The 18,109-nt window shown below is 56.6% G+C and overlaps 1 protein-coding gene across 1 annotated transcript in view; it reads right to left on the reverse strand.

The window, feature by feature from the left end:
• The window catches only part of SH3RF3 (SH3 domain containing ring finger 3), a 305,736-nt gene that overhangs the window by 85,151 nt on the left and 202,476 nt on the right, over window positions 1–18,109 (reverse strand). The window contains exon 4 of the mRNA XM_069494498.1: window positions 2,905–3,258. Within this exon, the coding sequence (XP_069350599.1) occupies window positions 2,905–3,258 (354 nt within the window). The remainder of the gene's footprint in view (window positions 1–2,904; window positions 3,259–18,109) is intronic.

Here is an 18,109-nt window from a genome sequence, read left to right on the forward strand (position 1 = left end):
GTGGGATGCGCAGAGGTCGGGAGGGTGGAGGTCAGGGTGGGACTGCAGAGAGTCCCGCATACCCAAAGGGAGGTCAAGTGCAACAGCGTGAGAAAGGAAGGGGACAGGGCCTTGGGTGGTGCTGGGAGGGGGCAGCAGGAGTGGGCAGTGGAGTCTGCATGGCCAGCAGTCTGGGCCGCGCCCACCTCTGCACCTGCGTCCCACACACACAGGAGCCCAGCCCGGCTCAGTCCACCTCCCCTCCAGACCCTGCTCACCACACTTCTGTCCCTCCCTGTCCCTTCAGAGCAGGTTGCTGGGATCCTGAGGCCCCAGCCTCTAAGATTTCCCACACGGATCCGTGGAGCCCAGGAGCCTTCCTGAGAGGCGGCTGCTGCCCCACGGACACCCTGAGGTGGGGGAAGCACAAGTCCCAGGTGCCCTCACTTCCATTCCCCCGCAGGAGCCCAGTGGGACGTGAGGCCAGGCCAGAGTCGCCTTCCCTGTCTGCCCCAGAGCTCCCTCCTTCCCCAGCCCCACTGTCAAAGCTAATTCGAATCCTCAGGGGACAAGATGGTGCACAAATTTATTAAAAAAATCTGTTCCCATCCTGCTCATTGGGAAAAAATCTGTTCCCTTCCTGCCTTCTATGGCAGACAGCTGCCTGCAGAGCACCTGCTCTGGCCCACCTGCTTGTGTCAGCACAGAGGCCATGGCGACAGGGACAGTGCGGATGAGGGAAAGGAGAAAACTGGATCCTGCACCCATGACTCAGGGGCCTGAGGGAAAGTGGCAGAGAAGACACCCCTGGCCCTCCGGGGACACGGCAGCAGCTCTGCTGAAGTCTACGGGCCCTGCTGGGCTCCTTTCTCAGAACCCCCAGGGAGCAGCCAGGGAGGGCAAGCCTTGGACAGACGGCCCATGAATTACAGGACACACAGACCAGGCACCCTGGGAGGTGGAACCAGCCTGGTGGCGCCAGGGCCAGCTTTGGCTGGGGTGACCCGCAGTAAGGCCCCCCCATGCCCCTCCCTCACCAGCTCTCTCCTTCCCTCTGGCTGACGGGGGCCCCGAGTGCAGTAAGGGTGGCCTTCATTACCCAGGAGGAAGGAGATGAAGGACCTACCTGAGAGGTGCACAAGGCCAGCCCTGCTGCCTGGTCCCCTCCTAGGTCCTCCTGCCAAGCCTGGTACAACCCCCCCGCCCCACCACCGAGTGGAACTAGTCTCAGAACACGACTTCCACTGTCCACATCAACGCAGCTGCCCAGGCGGGACCCAAGCCCTGAACTGGAGCGGTCACACCTCGTTGTCACTGGTGACAGACAGAGTCAGCTCCCCTGGTCTCAGCTGCACTGTGACAACCAGCCCCGTGTCTGCTGCGTCTCCCGGTCAGCATCATCGGGATGTTGGTGCAAAGAACAAGACCATCCTGAAACCGCTGCTCGCCGGCTCCCCCGGGGTGTGGGGCCAGGCTGGCCACCACGGAGGTGCAATGCCCCTCACAGGAACTTACATACACTAGGCGCTCAAGGACGGCTTGGAGAGTTTAGGCCCAGGCAGAGGGGTGGGGTTAGGGTCCAGGTTAGGGTTGTACCCTTCCCCTTATGGAAAATGCACTAGCAGCCCCAAGGATTGTCACCTGGGGAATACGGGTCCAAGACACAGGCTCTGGGGGCTTCCAAGCAGTGGGGCAGCCATGGGGACAGGTAAGCATGCAAGTCACGGCCAGCAAATGCTCTGGAAGGCACAGCACCCATTCCAGACCACGGCCTCAGCCGCCAACGAGAACCAGCATTTGTGTGCGTACAGGTGTGTACCCACCACTGTGTGTGGGTGCATGGGTGTTTATGTGTATATGCGTAGGCCTGTGTGTGTGCACGTGCTCAGGTGTATGTGTGTGCACACGTATGTGTACTTGTGTATGTGTGTAGGGGCATTTTTAGGCTGACACATCTAGATGAAATTGCCATTCTCCGGAAACTCGGCTGTTGTTCTAAGGACAATTCTCTTTGTGAAGTTACCTGAGTTACATATAACTTTGAAAAAGATGGTTCTTCCCCAGCCAGTTGCTCATTGGTGTTTTCTCCAGTTTAGCCCATAGACTGGTGCCCTTGTTCTGAGGCAGGTCCAGGGCAGCCAGAGGTGACCCTGGAGGGACCACGGGGTCAGGTGGCGGGCGGGCCATTGGGTGGGAAGGTGAGAGCAGACAGAAAGGGCATGTCACTGCCAGACTCCCCCGTGCCCATCGGGAGGCTGGGGGTGCAGCAGGGGAATGTGGCTGCAGGGCCACCCTGCCGGGTCCTCAGAGACCCCTCCCCCCACAGCCTCTGCAATATTCATAAAGGAGAGACTTTCCCACCTTTCCCTTGTATATGCCACTGTGATGGGTTTTGCCAGAGGTACAGATAAGTTATTTACTTCATATCATTCTTTAAGTGCTTTGCTTTGGTCACTTAAATTTACAACTAGTAGAAATGGAATCAATGTCCCATCTGGAAATAGAAGATACTTCTAGAAATAACAGTAACAAAAGTACTAAGCAATGCGGTTAGTTCTGGCTCTGAGCTCTGGCCTTTCTCCCTCTACTGGCAGGGAAATCAGCAAGTGTGGGAGAGACTCCCCTGGGACACAGGCAGGCAGCTGCTATGCCAGCTGAGACCAAGACCCATCTCACGAGGGGATGGATGTCACTCAAATACTGTGTCCCTGGACCACTGAGAGTCACCTCCTCTGAGCCATGGAGGGTGTGCTCACAGGGGGATCCCCGATGCCAGGCAGCAAGGAGAAAACCTCAGTTAATCCCAAAGGGCAGTTCTGGGGTGGCTTCCTTAGTGCTAGTGTAGGAACTGGGGCCACTGAGCACAGAGCTGAGGGTGGAACCCAGAGAACCCAGGGACTCGGGCCCCGGCCCGTGGGATGTTACCTGGGCGGGAGCAGCGCAGGACAGATGAGCCAGGTCCCCGATCCTGGCGGCGGCCCGGGGATCGCTGGAGCTGATCAGCACTGGGGCGCTAATTTCCATGGAATGCCTGTGGCTGGTGGCCTGGGAAGATCTGTGCGTCACGCTGAGCGAGGTGAAGGAGTGGCGTTTCTTGGCATTCTTCTTGCCATCCACACGCCGCTGAAAGGCACTGACTGCCCCTGTGCTGCTTAACGTGGGACCCGGGGCCAGGCTGGCCACAGCACCAGGGTCAGAGGGCAAGGAGGCGTGGCAGCTGGACGCAGCAGCTGGGCACGGCTTGTCCATCTCAATGAGCTGCTTGGCGGAGTCGTTGAGCTAAGTGAGAAAGGGGAGAGGGGAGGCTTCATTAAATACCCACACGCTGCCAGCTCCGGCCCTCTCCCGGCCGCACTCCCCCTCACACACAGGCAGTGTGCTCACACCGGTCAGATGTTGCTACCGGCGGCTTCCACATGAGTGGTGCAGTTAAGACAGAAGAGCGGCTGGCGGGATGTCTACAGATTTTATTGAAAACGCTTTCTGGAGCAGCTCAAAGTCCCCTGGAGCCGTGACAGAGAGGAGGGGCCTCGCAAAGTAGAGAGGAGTGTTTTCCGGGGGCTGCTCCTTGCTGGCCCCGATCTGTCCCAATGGCCAGCCGTGCCGGGGTGCGAGGTGCAGCCCTGCGGACAGCGAGTGACAGGAGGCAAGAAGGGAAGGAGGCCCCCGGCACGCAGCAGGGCGGCAGGTTCCTGGCGTGCCCTGCGCAATGCCATCACTGCAGAGATTTCCAGGCGCAGGATCAGGATGCACTCTGGCTAGGGACTGCGGTGGCAGGGGCGTCTGCCATGGTCAGCATGAACCAGGGAGGCTGTCAAGCCCCAGATGCTGACCTGAGCTCCTCCCAATAGTCTGTCAACTGGAGTGACTCAGCAAGGACTCAGGACACCACTCCTTCCCAGCTCTCCCACCTGCTCTACAAAACAGCAGGCACTTTTTTGTTTTGTTTTTGCAGTATAGAGTTTGACAAAAGTCTGGTCCTGGGTGGTGCCTATCGGGAAAGGTGACACGAAGGTTCCAGTCTGTGAGTAACCTGGGAATAAACAGCCCAGGCTGGCTGAGCCTTCTCCAGGTGCTGTCACCTGGAGGGGCTGACTGGCCTGGGCACACCCACGGGGGCGCATCCAGGAGTCACGCAGCCCCGGGGGCGCCAGCTGTGGGAAGCACACGCTCCCTCTGCACCTGCTGTGGGGGTCTGGTGGGGCCCTGGGTCAGGTGACTGGTCAATTCACCATCTATGAGCCATGATGTCCCCGACTCCTGGAGGAAGCTTTCACTCAACGTGTCTGATGGAGCCCCTTTCTTAGGCTGTACTTGGCTCACCCTAAGCCGAAAGGGGGAATTTGCAGTGATTTGAAGGAATAAAGTAGAGGAAACTATTTATTATGTATACAGAGGTGGCCAGGAAGAAAATGTAATGCTGGAATCAGCTTGGGATTGTCTCCACAACATGGGTTAATAAATGCCACCATGCCAGGTAAATGCCTGCAAGATTCTATTCCTTCTCCCTCACCTTCTCAGAAGTAGCAGAAGAAAAGTGAGGCCCTTGGGTGGACCACCCTGGAGAAGCACAGAGCTCAGCAGCGGCGCACCTGAGCTGTCTCTTTGTGTTTTCTCCTCACCAAACAGCAGCTGTAGTGGGGCTCTGGGCCCCAGCAGAGCCGGCACACGTTGTCTGTCAGGGTAATTACTTGGGGTTGGGGCCACCCAGGCTGTGTGCTGTGGGGACACCGCAGAGGCACCAAGGTGAGTGTCCTGAGGTTCCCACCAAGGGCCTTCCAGAAGCTGCAGGTGGGCCATGGTGGGGCAGTTCAAAGCCTTCCTGGGGAAAATGGGACTCTTGAGGGTCTGGAAGGGTACACAGGATTCCGAAGGGGAGGGAGAAAGGCAGGGAGTCTGGGAAACTCAAAAGGCGGGAAGACCACAGCAGGCAGCCAAGGTCCGTGTGGAACCTGCTGTGGAGCCGCATTCCCCCGTGGGAGCCAAGCCTGCTTCCTGGGCCAAGCACCTGCCTGTCTGTGGCACCCTGCTCTCTGCTGGGCTCTGCAGGGGCTGGAGCCAGCAGGTGCTGTGGCCCAGGAAGGGCCAGCCCCCCACACGCACCGCGGGAGGCCCACTCCCACAGGCAGTGGACTCTGCCATGGGCCTGGTCTAGGAAACTTCCCTCGATCCTGCAAAGCACTGAAGGGGACGCCAGGTCTCACTCCACAGGCCCTACTAGCGTCTGCAGCCGACAGCACCTCGATGAGTTAAAAACCCGGAAGCTCTGCTGGGATTCTGTGGCTGAGGAAGGGCGGCCCATCACTCTGGCACGAGCGCGGTGGCTGGAGGTTCCAGCTGCCTTCAGAGCTGGCCCAGGCACACGGTTGTCGGCATCTCCACTACAAATACCTTTCTTTCACAGGAAGGTTATGAAAAACTCACTCCAGGCTCCAAAACGTGTGATCTAAATCCAGGATTATTTCCTTTGAAATGTTTCCTCCAACCAGGCTCAGCCGTTGCGCTCTATTTCATGGCTTTGTTCATCTGCTTCCTCGTAAGTGCTACTCAAAGAATAAACCAGCATCTGTTCCTTCCCACAGCCCTCCGTGGGGCACCCTAGCTACCCCAGGGCTGGCTTCCTATGCCCCAGTGTCTGTCCTGCCTGGCAGGGCCCAGAGGAAGATGGAGAAGCAGGGAGCAGCGAGCACAAGGCCTTTCATTCATTGGCATCGGGACACATTCCGAACACCACCTGCCACGTGTCTCCACTTGCAACATCATTGCATAGAAATAACGGCAATGATAATGCCAGTGGATGGGTGAAAACGATTCCCCTCTCCCCCACAGGAACAGAGCTGGAGTGTCCCACTTAGTGCCCCCGTGACTCTGTGGGGTGGCATTAAAAACTCCATTTTCAAAATTGGGGAATACAGGCGCCAGCTGGACGGTGAACGCATATCCAGAACAGACGGGGCTGTGATTTGATTGACGGCGGAGATTTCCGGCTCCCTGTTCTCATCCGGTGGCCACAGCAGCCAGCAGCACCGCAGCTCCTGGCCCCTTAGCAGTGCCGCGGGTCACCGAGCGCCGGGCAGCCACCAGCACGTCCCCCCAACAGGCTGCTCACAGGCGACCATGCCACACCCCCTTATGGTGGAGAACGGGGGTGTGAGAGGTGCCCTTCTCTCTCAAGCCTTAACAACCCAAGCCACGGTGGCTGCCAAAGTGAGAGCAAATAAACATCCACTGAAGACAGGTGGTTTCCACAGACGGCAGGAGAAAGAGAGCACCTGCCTCCAGGTGGTGCATCCTCAACGTTCCATGGACAGCTTATGTCCTGAACATCCCTGTAATAGCTGCCAACGAAGGACCCTCCCGGGAAGAGAAGCAGTTTGGTTATATCTGACTGACTCATGTTTGCTTCTGGGACAAGCAGCTCTTGCTGGATTCTCAGCGGGCTTGTCTCCTCCTGCCCCGTGCAGTGAGCGTTTGCTGTGACAGTCCAGAATGGACCGATTCGGAGGTTCTCAACATACGGGTCCATGTCTGCACACATGAAACCAGCCCACCAGTGGAGATGGTGGCTTTCCAGAGTGGACACACATGGTGACCAGCAGACACTGCGTGCTGGCAGGACGCAAATGGCTGCAGCAGCTCTGTGACTCAATCCTGGGGCAAAACTTGTCCTGGGAGCTGCCACTGTCTTCCCAATAAGCTCCAGTCAGTCACATTGCAAAGAAGGCCCTGGCAGCTAGTGGTACCAGTGCCATCCCAACCTGAAGGCTTCTCATTGGCCACCCACGTCCTCATGTACCCACCTGACACCCTCACCTGCCAGCACCTGCCCCTGACGGCAGCTCCTGCGCCAGCCGGTTAGGAACAGCCGCAGTTTCCCATCTTGTCACTCTCCACGTTGGTGCAGATCACCTGGCCCACAGGCCTCCGTGCTGCAGGGAAGCCAGCCACCCCTGCTCTCCCCTCTGCGGGCTGCACCACCGCCTTACCAGGTGCAGGGGACCCTGGCCGAGAAGCCACATGTCCTGGGGAGGCCGAGGAAACAATGAAGGTCAAAGGACGTTCCCCTCTTCCCCTCACAGCCAGAATGCTAGAATGTTCTGTGCTGGCTGCCAGCTGTGAGGGGTGGGGCATGGTGGGGTGGCCAATGCCTCCTGGGACCCTGCAGAGGGGCGCACCCTCCCACAGATGCTCATCTGGAAGTAAGAGGGCTCCATCCGTGTCGGGAGGTCTCCCAATCTGTCGGTCAGGTGGGTGTCTGCTCCCCACACAGACAGGCACACACACAACCAACGCGCCCAAGAACTACGCTGTGGATTATTTTTTTATGGATACAGAAGATGTTTCCAACTTCCATACAAAATGGAAGCAAAATGGTAGCACTGTCATTTTCAAAATTTTGATGGAGTTTCTCCTTTATCCTGAGGACTGTCTCTGGTTCCTGGACAGGAAGGCCCCAACCCAGGTGAGCCCGTCCCACGCTGTAGGGGCCACCCCATCCTGAATGCTCCCGGGACAGTAAGGACAGGCTGGTGCTGCTGCTGGCTCTCAGCTTAGCAACGCTCTTCCCACGACTTCGGCCAACTTTACTAGCTTAGCTGTGATATTCCTCCATAACCACCTTCCAGCCACGGAACCATCTAGAAAAGTAAGAAGAACTGAAGAGTTCCTTCTATTCACCATTTAAACGGTTCCATGGAATGTCCTCTTGAACTAGTGTGAGCTGCAGCATCGGTGGCACCCGAGGGTGGGGCCCAGGCTGAGCAAAGAGCGCCCCCTCCCTACGCAGACCACTCAAGCCGTGATCTCCCCGTGGCAGCCGCAGCCAGCCCGGGACGTGGGTGATGGGTCCAGGCTGGGCCAGAGCACGGTTACCCCAAATCACTGGGTCTGACCCGGAGGACTTTAAACTGAATGTACGCAGGAGGAAGTTGTTTTTTTTTTTTTTTAAGAAATAAGATGAGGGAGGAGAGCAGACACAACATGCAAGGCAGAGCAGTGTGGTGGGAGGTGCCCCCCAGGTCACAGGAAAAATAACAGGGAGTAGCTGTCCAGCCCTGGAGCCGCTGCCCCGACCCAGCGCAGGGGAAGAACCACCTCAGCACGGAGTGACGGGGCCTGACTGCCATCGGAGGGAGGGAACGTGTCCCGGAACCCACATCTTCACGGAAATCCAGGAAGCCAAGGGTGCCAGCTGGGGGCAAGTGCTCACGGTTTAACAAGAAGGCAACAAGTGACTCTTTTCAGAGATGTGCCATTCAGATGACAAATACTGAGCGAGCACCTACCGTGCCCTGGCTCTGAGCACAGACCCGGCTCCGAAGGAGCTGCTATTTCGGGGTGGACGGAAGCACGTGAGGATCTTTGCACAGAGCCAGTTCCGGCATAATAGGTGTGCGTGGTGCCCTCGCTCCTGCATCTCCACAAGCAGGTCCTGCATGTCCCCCAGGAGGGACACAGACTGGGGGCTGCTCCTCACGGACCCCACTCCAGCAGCAAACTTCTAGAACAGTGCTAGCCGGCTGAGCTGCACAACAGAAGCACCCTCCCCGGGAACGTCCCAGGGCCACAGACACGTGTGTCCTGGAGACTCCTGCTGGCCTCTGCCTTCACTTGCTGCTCCCACCCCATGCTGGTCGTCAGCCTCTTAGGCCTTAGAGCCTCACAAACTCAGGAATGGGTGAAGAATGGCCTTTATTTGCCTGAAATTTCTGTTGGAAGAAACCTCAGGAGCTTCTGCCTCACTGAGCTAGGCAGGCAAAGATGGCTAGGATATGCTTTGATCAACATTTCTTTAGCAGACTAAGCCCTCAGCAGGGTGGGTGGGGAGGGAAGGATTCCCTTCAACCGTGGCCCCCCGCCTTCCTCATAGACTGCCCACAACCCAGATGTTGTGTGTGGCACATACCTGTAGCATTTGAGGAGAAAGTCTACCAAAACTGGAGCCCTTGCTGGTTAGAAGCAAGTGGCCTGGTGACGACCCCTGGCCAAGCACATCTGAGATCCACCTTCATCCCCACACATGCTCATCTGACCCTTACAACAACCGTCTGAGGACACAGTAACATGGCCATTTTACAGATGAGGAGACCGAGGGTCAGAGAGGTTCAGTGACGTGTTCTAAGTCACACAGTGAACAAACAGCATGATGGCCACTGCTCGCAGCTTTTCTGCTACATCTCATCAGATCCCATCACTGCAGAGCACGGAGGGCTTTCTCATCTTGCCACATCTCTAGGTTAAAATGATGACTGTATTCACTGAGGTATTCCTACACCCTTGGCAATTGGAAGGGGTTGGGTTCATTTTAGAGATTCAAATGTTGGAGGATGTGCTGGGGGCAGGTGCTGCAGGTTAACTGGAGGAGGGTGGCTGGAAAGTTCTCACTGGGAAAGTGACCTTGGAGCCAAAACCTGAATGAGGCGCAGGAGGGAACCAGCCCCACAGCATCTGGGGAAAGGTGCTGTGGAGGTGGGAACAGCATGTGCAAAGGCCCACGGTAGAAGCTGGCTGGAGCATCTGAGAAGGAACGAGGAGGCCAGAGGGGCTGGAGCAGATGCGTGGGTAGAAATGATGTCGGCATGATAGGGTCAGATGTGGCCGGGGCTCCCGGGCCTCTGGGAGGTGTTGGCTGTCTTGAGTGAGACGGGGACATAGGAGGGTCTGTAGCAACACAGGGACAGGATAGGACCCCCCAGCCACTGTGCTAAGTAAAGACTGTAGGGGATGAGGCACTGCGAAGCAATCATGTTATTGGAAAATTCTCACAATTTAATGAAAAAAAGCAAGATAGAAATACTGATACAGCACAATCCCAAATTTGTCCAAAATATATGTAAATTTATACATAGAAAAGAATAAAGGAAATGGAACAAGATCCTAACAACATTTCATTTCATTCTTTTCCTATATGTATATTCATATTTACTGGTAGGATTATGGGTGATTTAAATTCTCTTCTTTACATTTTTCTGAATTTTCCTAGTTTGAAAAATAGCCAAGTATTATTTTTATAATCAGAAAAAGTCACTAAAAACAAAACAAAACAAAACAAAAGAGCAGATTAGGCCGGGATCTCTACTGACCCACCGGGAGACTTCCCAGTCATGGCCTTAACGGATATTTTTTCCACTTTTTCCATTTTGAACAAAGAGTGAGAGGCCGTAAGAGCTGTGGTGTTTCAGTTTTGTGAGAATGCGGTCACTTTTAAGAGCGTGATGTTTCAGGCAAGGTCTAGCCAAGGTTTCCTCTTCCTCGGTTGGTTTGGCTCAAGCCCAGCTGATGGGCCAAGGCGGACTCCTGGGGGGGACTCCAGAATCATGGGGTGGCCTTCAGAGAGCCTCGGAGAGCTCGGCAGGCGGTGAGGGGTTGCCGGGGCCGAAAGGGAAGGAAGCGGAAACCCAGAGAGGGAGCAGCAGGCCCTGGTTGGGCAGCAAACCACTCCAGGCCGCCAGGTCTGGGGCACAGCCCTGCCTGCTGAGCTGCTGGTTCTGACCACGACGTACACAAGCCCCTTCTCTCCTCCCTCTCCACCAGTTATCCGATTTTGGGGGGAGGGGTTCTAACACCCAATGGCCACAGTATTTTTTAACGCTTTATATAACAGACAAGTCGAAAGATGCCCCCATCAGCATTCGGCCTTCTGGCTCTGTGTGCTGCCTGCCCGCCCCCGCCCCCCGACTGTTTCTCCAGCAAATCACAGAAACCCCACGATTTCACCTGTAAATTCTCAGTGTGCATCTCTAACAGGCAGAGAGATCCACGGTCACCAGGCCACCCTCAGTGACTAGGGAGGCAGCTGGATGCCTGGGTCATTTCCTCTTTCCCCCTCTCAGCTCTGTCCACGGGGGCAACTCCAGCCAGCGGTCGGCTTTTCAGCCTCAACCCTCTTTCGGGTGGGGGTCCAGGGTCTTTGCTCTGGAGGGTGAGAACTAGTAAGTTCCTTTGCTTCCAGAACGAGCTACGTGCTTCTACTGAGATGCAACACTCATGAAGCTAACCCTGTTTCCTCCTCTGAAACCTACCTCATTTCTCAGTTGGGTCTAAGAACAGTGAAGAACTGCAATGACTGAAACCCCAACGGCAACCAATACATTTTCCCTGAAGTGGTGTATTTAAGAACAGGTGAATGCATGAACTGTGTTGCAAATTTAGCAATAAGAAATACAAACGAACAATAGAGAGTTTCAACCACACGCCCATACCCTTCTAAATATGACAAGGTCTATGGAAGCATGCGTTTACCCTGCTGAGCTTGTTTTTTTTCCCCAGATGAGACTGCAACCCTGACACACGGTCCACTCAGGCCTGGCCAGCCCCAGCGGTCTGAGAGCCCAGGGGCTGCTCCTTGTCCCCCACATTCACGTGGCGACCTCGGGCTCTGCCCCCAGCGTGGTGGTTGTCCCTCCCCTGAAAACTGGGATTGTCTCAGACGGGCTCCCCTGCCCTGCACAGTTCACGGAAACTCACTCTCCGGAGTATGGTTTTCCTCCACACTGAATGAAACGTGACGCTATTCCAAATTGCTTCTTTTAAGAGGGTTGAAGTTCTCTTTTCTTTATTCATATCATGGCCTGAAACACAACACTTTAGCACTAAAATGCAATTCTGCATGAGACTTGGGGGTCTCTTACTGCTCTCTACAGAGTGACACGGGAGTGACTTAGGGGTCACTGGGGTTTGTGCAGGGCGAGAAAATGAAAGTTACGGTAATAACCATTTCTGACTCATGGTCCTCACTCTGTTCTGGGCTGTTCACTTTCGTCTCCAATGTAATCCTCGTAAGAACCCAGTGAGGTAGGTGAGGTTGTTATACCCACTACGCAGATGAGGACACTGAGGCACAGGCAGGTTAAATGACATGCTCAGCGTCTGGTGAGCGACAGAGCTGGGCTGGAGCCTGGTGGGCTGGCTTGTGCCTCCTCTGCCTGATTGCCTTGATGCCAAGGTGGGAAGGCCTGGCCCGTCACGGGGCAGAGGAAGGGGTCCAACAAGGCCAGCACACCAGGGCAGCAGGCAGCACCAGGGGACACGGGGGGGGGGCGTGGCCAGGTGGACCCCAGGGGTACACTGCAGTGAGGAGTCTGCATTTACTGTAAGACGGATAGTCCTACTGGGGCCTTAAGCGAGAGTGAAGCACCTGTGTTACCTTTGCAGAGACGGTTCCTGGTGCAGCTGCTGTGAGCGTGGACCGTGGGGAGGGGAGACCGGGGAACCCAGCTGGAGCCTGGGGCTGGGGCTGCCCTGAGGCCGTCTGCCCACACCCCAGGGCCCCATGGGGTCCCTACAACCAGAGCTTAAAAACTTAGTCTATAAGGTTCTCTCTATGTTCATTTTACACCCTCAGAGCTCACCCAGGCAATGGCAGAGGTGGGCTTGGGAATGGCCAGGACGTGGCCAGGAGGCATCAGTGGACACGGGGACAGGGGTCGAGGGCACTGAAAAGGGAGGGTCCTGGAACGGTGACCCCGGACCCAAACCTGGAGCAGATGGTGAAGTCTCAGAAGCTCTGCCTCCTGCTGCCCCCTGACCCCTGCCTGCTGCTCGGTCACCCAGGCCCTGTCCCTCAGCTGTTGCCCAGTTTGGGCCACCGCTGGGCCTGTCCCTTCTCTTCCTTACCCCCAAAGGCCAAGTGTCCCCACCGAGACTGTGGGAACGTCTCCCCACGTCCCTATGCCCCTTTCCCAGCATGAGTTTTCTCCAAAGAGGATACAATTCCCTCCAGGATTTGCTTCCTTCACCGTGTGCATCCTCCCACATGAACTCGGGTCTCAACATGCTTCTTTGCTCTGTGCAGGCTGCGTCCCCCCGGCCTGGCCCGCAGCGGGGGCTCAAGGAATGGATGACACAGGGACAACCAGCGGCCAGAGAGGGCCAGTGTGGAGGGCACCACATGGTGGGAACGTACTCTTCTAAGGACTCAGCCACCAGCAGAGACCTAGGGTGGAAGGGGCAAGCTGACCGCCCGGTGGATGGCAGCGGTCCTGGTGGGGCAGCAGGTGTATTTCTGTTTTATGGTTGAAATCAAGAGGATGAATAAGGCTGTCATTTGCTCTCCTCGGAGACGCCAGCATGGTGGGTCCCCCCACCCTAAAGCTGTGATGGAGAGGACGGGCTGCCTTCATTTGTGAGCGGCCAGCCTGGACACAGGTGTTTGTGACAACCAGCAAGCCCCTGGGCTCGCATCAGAATGGTTTCCCGGGGAACCAGGTGCCGCTCTGCAGGGTGCTGAGGGGGCCTGGGCACAGGGGCAGGAAGGACAAATCCCGGAAAGAAGACATCTGGGACATGCAGTTGATAAACCAGGCTCTGTCTCCCGACAGAAAGCGAGTCCTCAGTTGCTTGAAACCAGAGCCCATAATTGCTCCCACTCTGAAGGACCTGAGAGATGTGAGAGCAGCCGACAGCAGCCCTGCGCGCCTGAGTGGGCTGAGCAGAAACAGGATGAAGCCAGAATCTGCAGCCTGACTCATCTGGCACCACTGGTTGAACTGAGGTGGCTTCAGAGGGTCCCTCAAGATGTGCACGCACAGTGAGAGCACTTACCTGACCTGAATCTTAAACGTGCCCTGGCCCCCAGGATCAAGCACCCTCTCCTTTCTGAACAGGAAGTGTTAGCAACAGGTAACACGGCAGAGATGGATGAAGACAAGCACAGCGTGTGTCCAAGTGGCAGGAGTGTTATCTTGGTCACAGTCCATGGTCAAGAGTTAGAACCAGCGGTGAGGCAGCAGCTCCGAGCTGCAGGACACGTCCCCCCACAGGCTTGGTCTCCTCTGGAACGAAGATGCTGGAGACCCCTGTGACCCCCAGGGACTCCAGATGGGCATATTTGGTTCCGGCTGTAAAACTGGACGTGCCGTGCCTTCTGCAGTAAACACAGCCCTGGACCTCAGCCAAGAAACTCTCTGTTGTCACCAAATGGGCACCCAGATGCCAATCTCTCCACGCCCACGTGTGCTCTCATCTCACATCTGTAAAACTGCAACCACCAGCGAGGTCTGCCTGAGGAGGGGGTGGCCTCAGAGGCAGATCTCTGCCAGGCCAGGCCCTTCCCCGGGGCTGCGAGGAATCTGACAAAACAAGTTTCCTTCCAACTTCTTTACATGTGGTTGGGGTTGAGACACCCTCCAGCCAGACGGTTGTGGTCGGAACACTCGGGAAGGAAGTGGGCCTGGAACACTGTGGTCCACATGTTAATCCACAAAAGGGTCGCTGGGAGGAGACACTGCAGGTCAGACTGGTGTAGGGTTTGTAACCCAACCGCAAAGTGCTTCCTCACTAGCATTCCTGAGAGCGGAGGATGTCTGGGGTGCTGACATCAGAGCCTGGCGTGGAACCCCTGATCCGCTGTGGGCCCCGGATGGGGCTGGCCGTGGGTTCTCACCAGGAGAATGAAGCGCATCCCTCTCCCCAGGATGTTCTGAAGATGAGATGGCAGATGGATGTAAGAATGTTCTGGAAGCATTTGAAGACGTGACGGGACAGTGTTCCAAGGGAGGGTCCCTGAGAGGACTGTGACGCCATGCGTAGGGTGAGGTGGCAGGAGCCGGGATGCAGTGGGTGGTCTGAGGTTACAGGGGGGCTGTTTCAAGGTCACTGTGGCAGAGGAACACACCCGCAGGAGGGAGGCGTGTGCTAAATGTGGAGAGTACAGACGTGGCGGATGAGGAAAGGCCCTGGGCTGGGCGCGGGAGGTGCAGGGCCTGGCCAGCTCTGCCCCGTGCGCCGTGTGGACCAGCCACCTCCGCCCCAGCCTCAGCCTGGCCCAGCCGCAGCGGGCTCTCTCTCCCTGGCTGGGTCCAGAGCTTTCTGGGTGATGCCGATGCTCACTAAAGTTTGCCATCCACAGCCTGGCTGCTCGGACAGGAAAGGCACACGTGAGAAGACGAGAACGTGGAACGTGGAGAGAGGCGCCAAGTCCAGGCACCGCGTTGACAGTCACGGTGCTGGAGGCGTCTGCACAGTGGGCCCAAGGCGGCCTGCGGAGGCCGGGTCTGGGGAGCCCGTGCCCTGGGCGCGGAGCATGGGAGGACAGGGCATGCCGAGGCCACAGGGCCCAGCGAGGGGCTCAAGGTGGGAGAAATTAACCCCACCCCTGAGCTACGCAGCCTATCGGAATATTACTCTGCATACGAGCCATGTGTCGTGGTGAGCAAGAAAGACAGCTGGAGCCTGAGGTAAAAATGGTCTAGACAAACGTCAGCGTGCTGTCATTTCCTCCAGGCCCCAGGTGAGTGGCTGGATGCAGCTTGTCCCAAGGCTGACTTCGGGTGCAGCTGCCCCTGGGCTGACAAACTTTCTGTCCCTGCTGGCCTCTGGAAGAGGCTCGCTGAAGCCTCTCTCACTTGCTTCAGATCCAAACAGGGCTCTGCATCCACCAAGCACATCACGAAACCCCGCTGGTAAACCGCATGGCGGAAAACCCCCTTTCCTGAACTGCTGTGTCCCACACTGCCGCTTACAGCCAACACAGAGTTCGATCCTAATTACCGAAACAGTCAGCAGAGGGGAACCACCGGTCTGTGTGTGCACTTCCTCGCAGTGCCAAGGCCCAGCGTGTGTCCTGCCAGGGGCTCAGAGGTCCTGGATCAGCACCTGGGCTCTCCAGCCTCGAGGTCCCCAGGGACACTTACGAGGTGTGCTGCCCCCCATGCGGGAGGTGGGGCACGCTGTGGGCAGGGATCCCTGGCTGAGCTGGGTCCGGTAAGACCAAACCTCACAAACTACGGCCTGAGGCTCCATTTCCCCTGGGCCTGGGCCCCGCCTGTGGCCGAACCTCTCAGGCTGCAGTCAGGGCTGTCCCTGTCCCCGCAGAAGCTTCTGGGCTTTCGGGTGAGGACCGAGGACTTACTAAGTTCTGCCAAGGCATCCTAGAACATGCCGAAAGCTCGTAGCTAAGACCATTCAGAAACGGTCAGTGGGCCATTCCTCATACTTGATTCGTTCTGGAAAACACTGGCCCACAACCCCACTGCCCGCCTGCCTGGGCCAAGCACTGTGCCGGGACCAAGAAGGGGAAGAACTGCGTGTTCTGGGCCCGGCTCCGAAGGGCAGTTAGGGAAGCAAAACAGTAACAGCAACAAGACACTCAGCCACTGTGGAACGTAAGATACTATGTTACAAGATGTTACTCTCACAGGTAGTTCAGGAAGCTTAAAGAAGAGAGAAATCAGGGCAAGGTGGTACCTATGTACCTACCTATTTTTGTTGGGGGTTAAAAAAAAAAAAAAAAACAACCCAGGATAACACATGTGCATGTGTGGATCACGTCTTGGGGATCCGATCCCAGCAGGAAGATGCACAGACCCCAACACGCCTTCACTCATTTCTTAATCCTACTGAAGGGTGAGGGGAACAGTGGGCTGTTGGTGAAGGCAGAACATGGTGCTTGTTTTCCGGGAAAGGTCTAAGAATTTGCCTCCCAGACCAATTTGCTCGGATGCAGACAGGCGGGCAAACACCAGGAGACGCCCTGTGGGCACCTGCCCAGTCCCCACCTGCGGGACCCTGCCTCAGGCCTTCCTCACCCAGGGTGTTCACCCCTCAGGAGTGCTCTACGTTTTCACGGAGGCACAGCCCACACCTGGACTCAGAAACGCAAGCAGGATTAGTTCCACGCCAAGGGGTGGAGCGTCACCGGCTGCCCAGTGCTGCAGAGGCTTGTAGGAAACAGATGAGGACGTGCATCAAGAACAACATGGAACTCCAAACGAACTTGTGTCTCTTCCCAGTGTTACCTGGCAGAAATCCCTGAGTAGTTTCCTTCCCGTTTCTTCCACATCACCTCTAATGTGGCGTATTCAGTGTGCCCTGAGGGTGAACTGAGGAGGCAGCAGCCACACCTGATGGGCAGGAGTGGAGGAAACAGGAGCTGTGGAATCAACACACCTGCTGGCTCACCTCGAGGGCGGGACACGGGGGATGCTTAGAGCCTGTCGGAACCAGGCTCCCTGGTGAACGATGGCCTCAAAGGCTTTTGCCAGTTCCTCACTAAGGAAAAGCCTGGATTATTTACTCCTGGCACCGAAGTTGGGGAGATTCAGCACCGGAGAACCACAGCTGACCTATGGATTTTCTCTTCTGCCAAAAATACCTCGTGTTCTGATATTCTGACCTTTATTTCAAAATTCCTAAAGCATCACTGGTAACGTGCATTTAGCCAAGGTGGAATAATAGGAGTCCTATTTACCCTCCTGCCCCGAACACTGAAACAAATCCATAAAACACGGTTTTCAGACAGGGGACATCGGAAAGCACAGGACAGTGATCGCCAAGAGGCGGAGCCCGTGAGGTGGGCTCTGGTGTCGTCTCTGGGCTCTCAGGCCCCTCCCTGCCCTGAGAGGATGGAGTGTGCAGTCTGGGGAGGCCACAGACTGTGCAGGCCAGAGCCCTGGAGACGGGGGAGAGAGCGAGCTGGAGGTCGGTACAGGGCCCCTGGCGTCTCCAGCTGACACTAATCAGTGCATTCCCATGAGGAAACCCCCAGACTAGGGAAAGGTCCGCCCGCGAGGACAAGGCAGCACCAGCTCTGAGCTCACATGGAGCTGGGAACAGCTTGCATCCCCCTCCAGAGTGGAAACCTTGTAAATCATGGGGCACGGAGTAGAGAAGGTTATAGCCTCGGCAGAAGGGAAATTAGCCCTACATAAAAGGCTGCCTGGTCCTGCCTAATGGAGCTTCAGGGCCAGCCTCAAAGCACGACTGTGTCTAAGTAACTTAGCAGTACCCCAGAACAAAGCTCAAGAATATGTGCAGGAATGCAAAGACATCCAGTACGCAACAAGGTAAAATGCACAAAGTCGGTATCCAGTTAGAAACTACCAGGCATGCAAAGGAGCAGGAAAAAGCCCAGAAGCATCAAACAGCTCGATAAAGCCCACGCAGCCCTCGGTTCCAGAGTCGAGAACAAGAGTCCAAGACCCTCCGACCCTGCCCAGAATTCTCAGGTGGGCACCCGGAGGGGCACAGAAGCCAGTTGGGAGCAGAGAACCAGTCCCTCTCCCATTACCCACATGGCTTCCTGATGTGCGGGGCTCCTCTTTGAGAAGCTGAGGGGTCCTTGGAAGGGGGGGAGGCAGACACCAGGACGGTGACCAGGAACAAGCCCCTCTCCCAGGAGCACACACCTGCA

The sequence above is a fragment of the Eulemur rufifrons genome, chromosome 19 (assembly GCF_041146395.1).
Source record: "Eulemur rufifrons isolate Redbay chromosome 19, OSU_ERuf_1, whole genome shotgun sequence".
In the NCBI taxonomy this organism is placed as follows: Eukaryota; Metazoa; Chordata; class Mammalia; order Primates; family Lemuridae; genus Eulemur; species Eulemur rufifrons.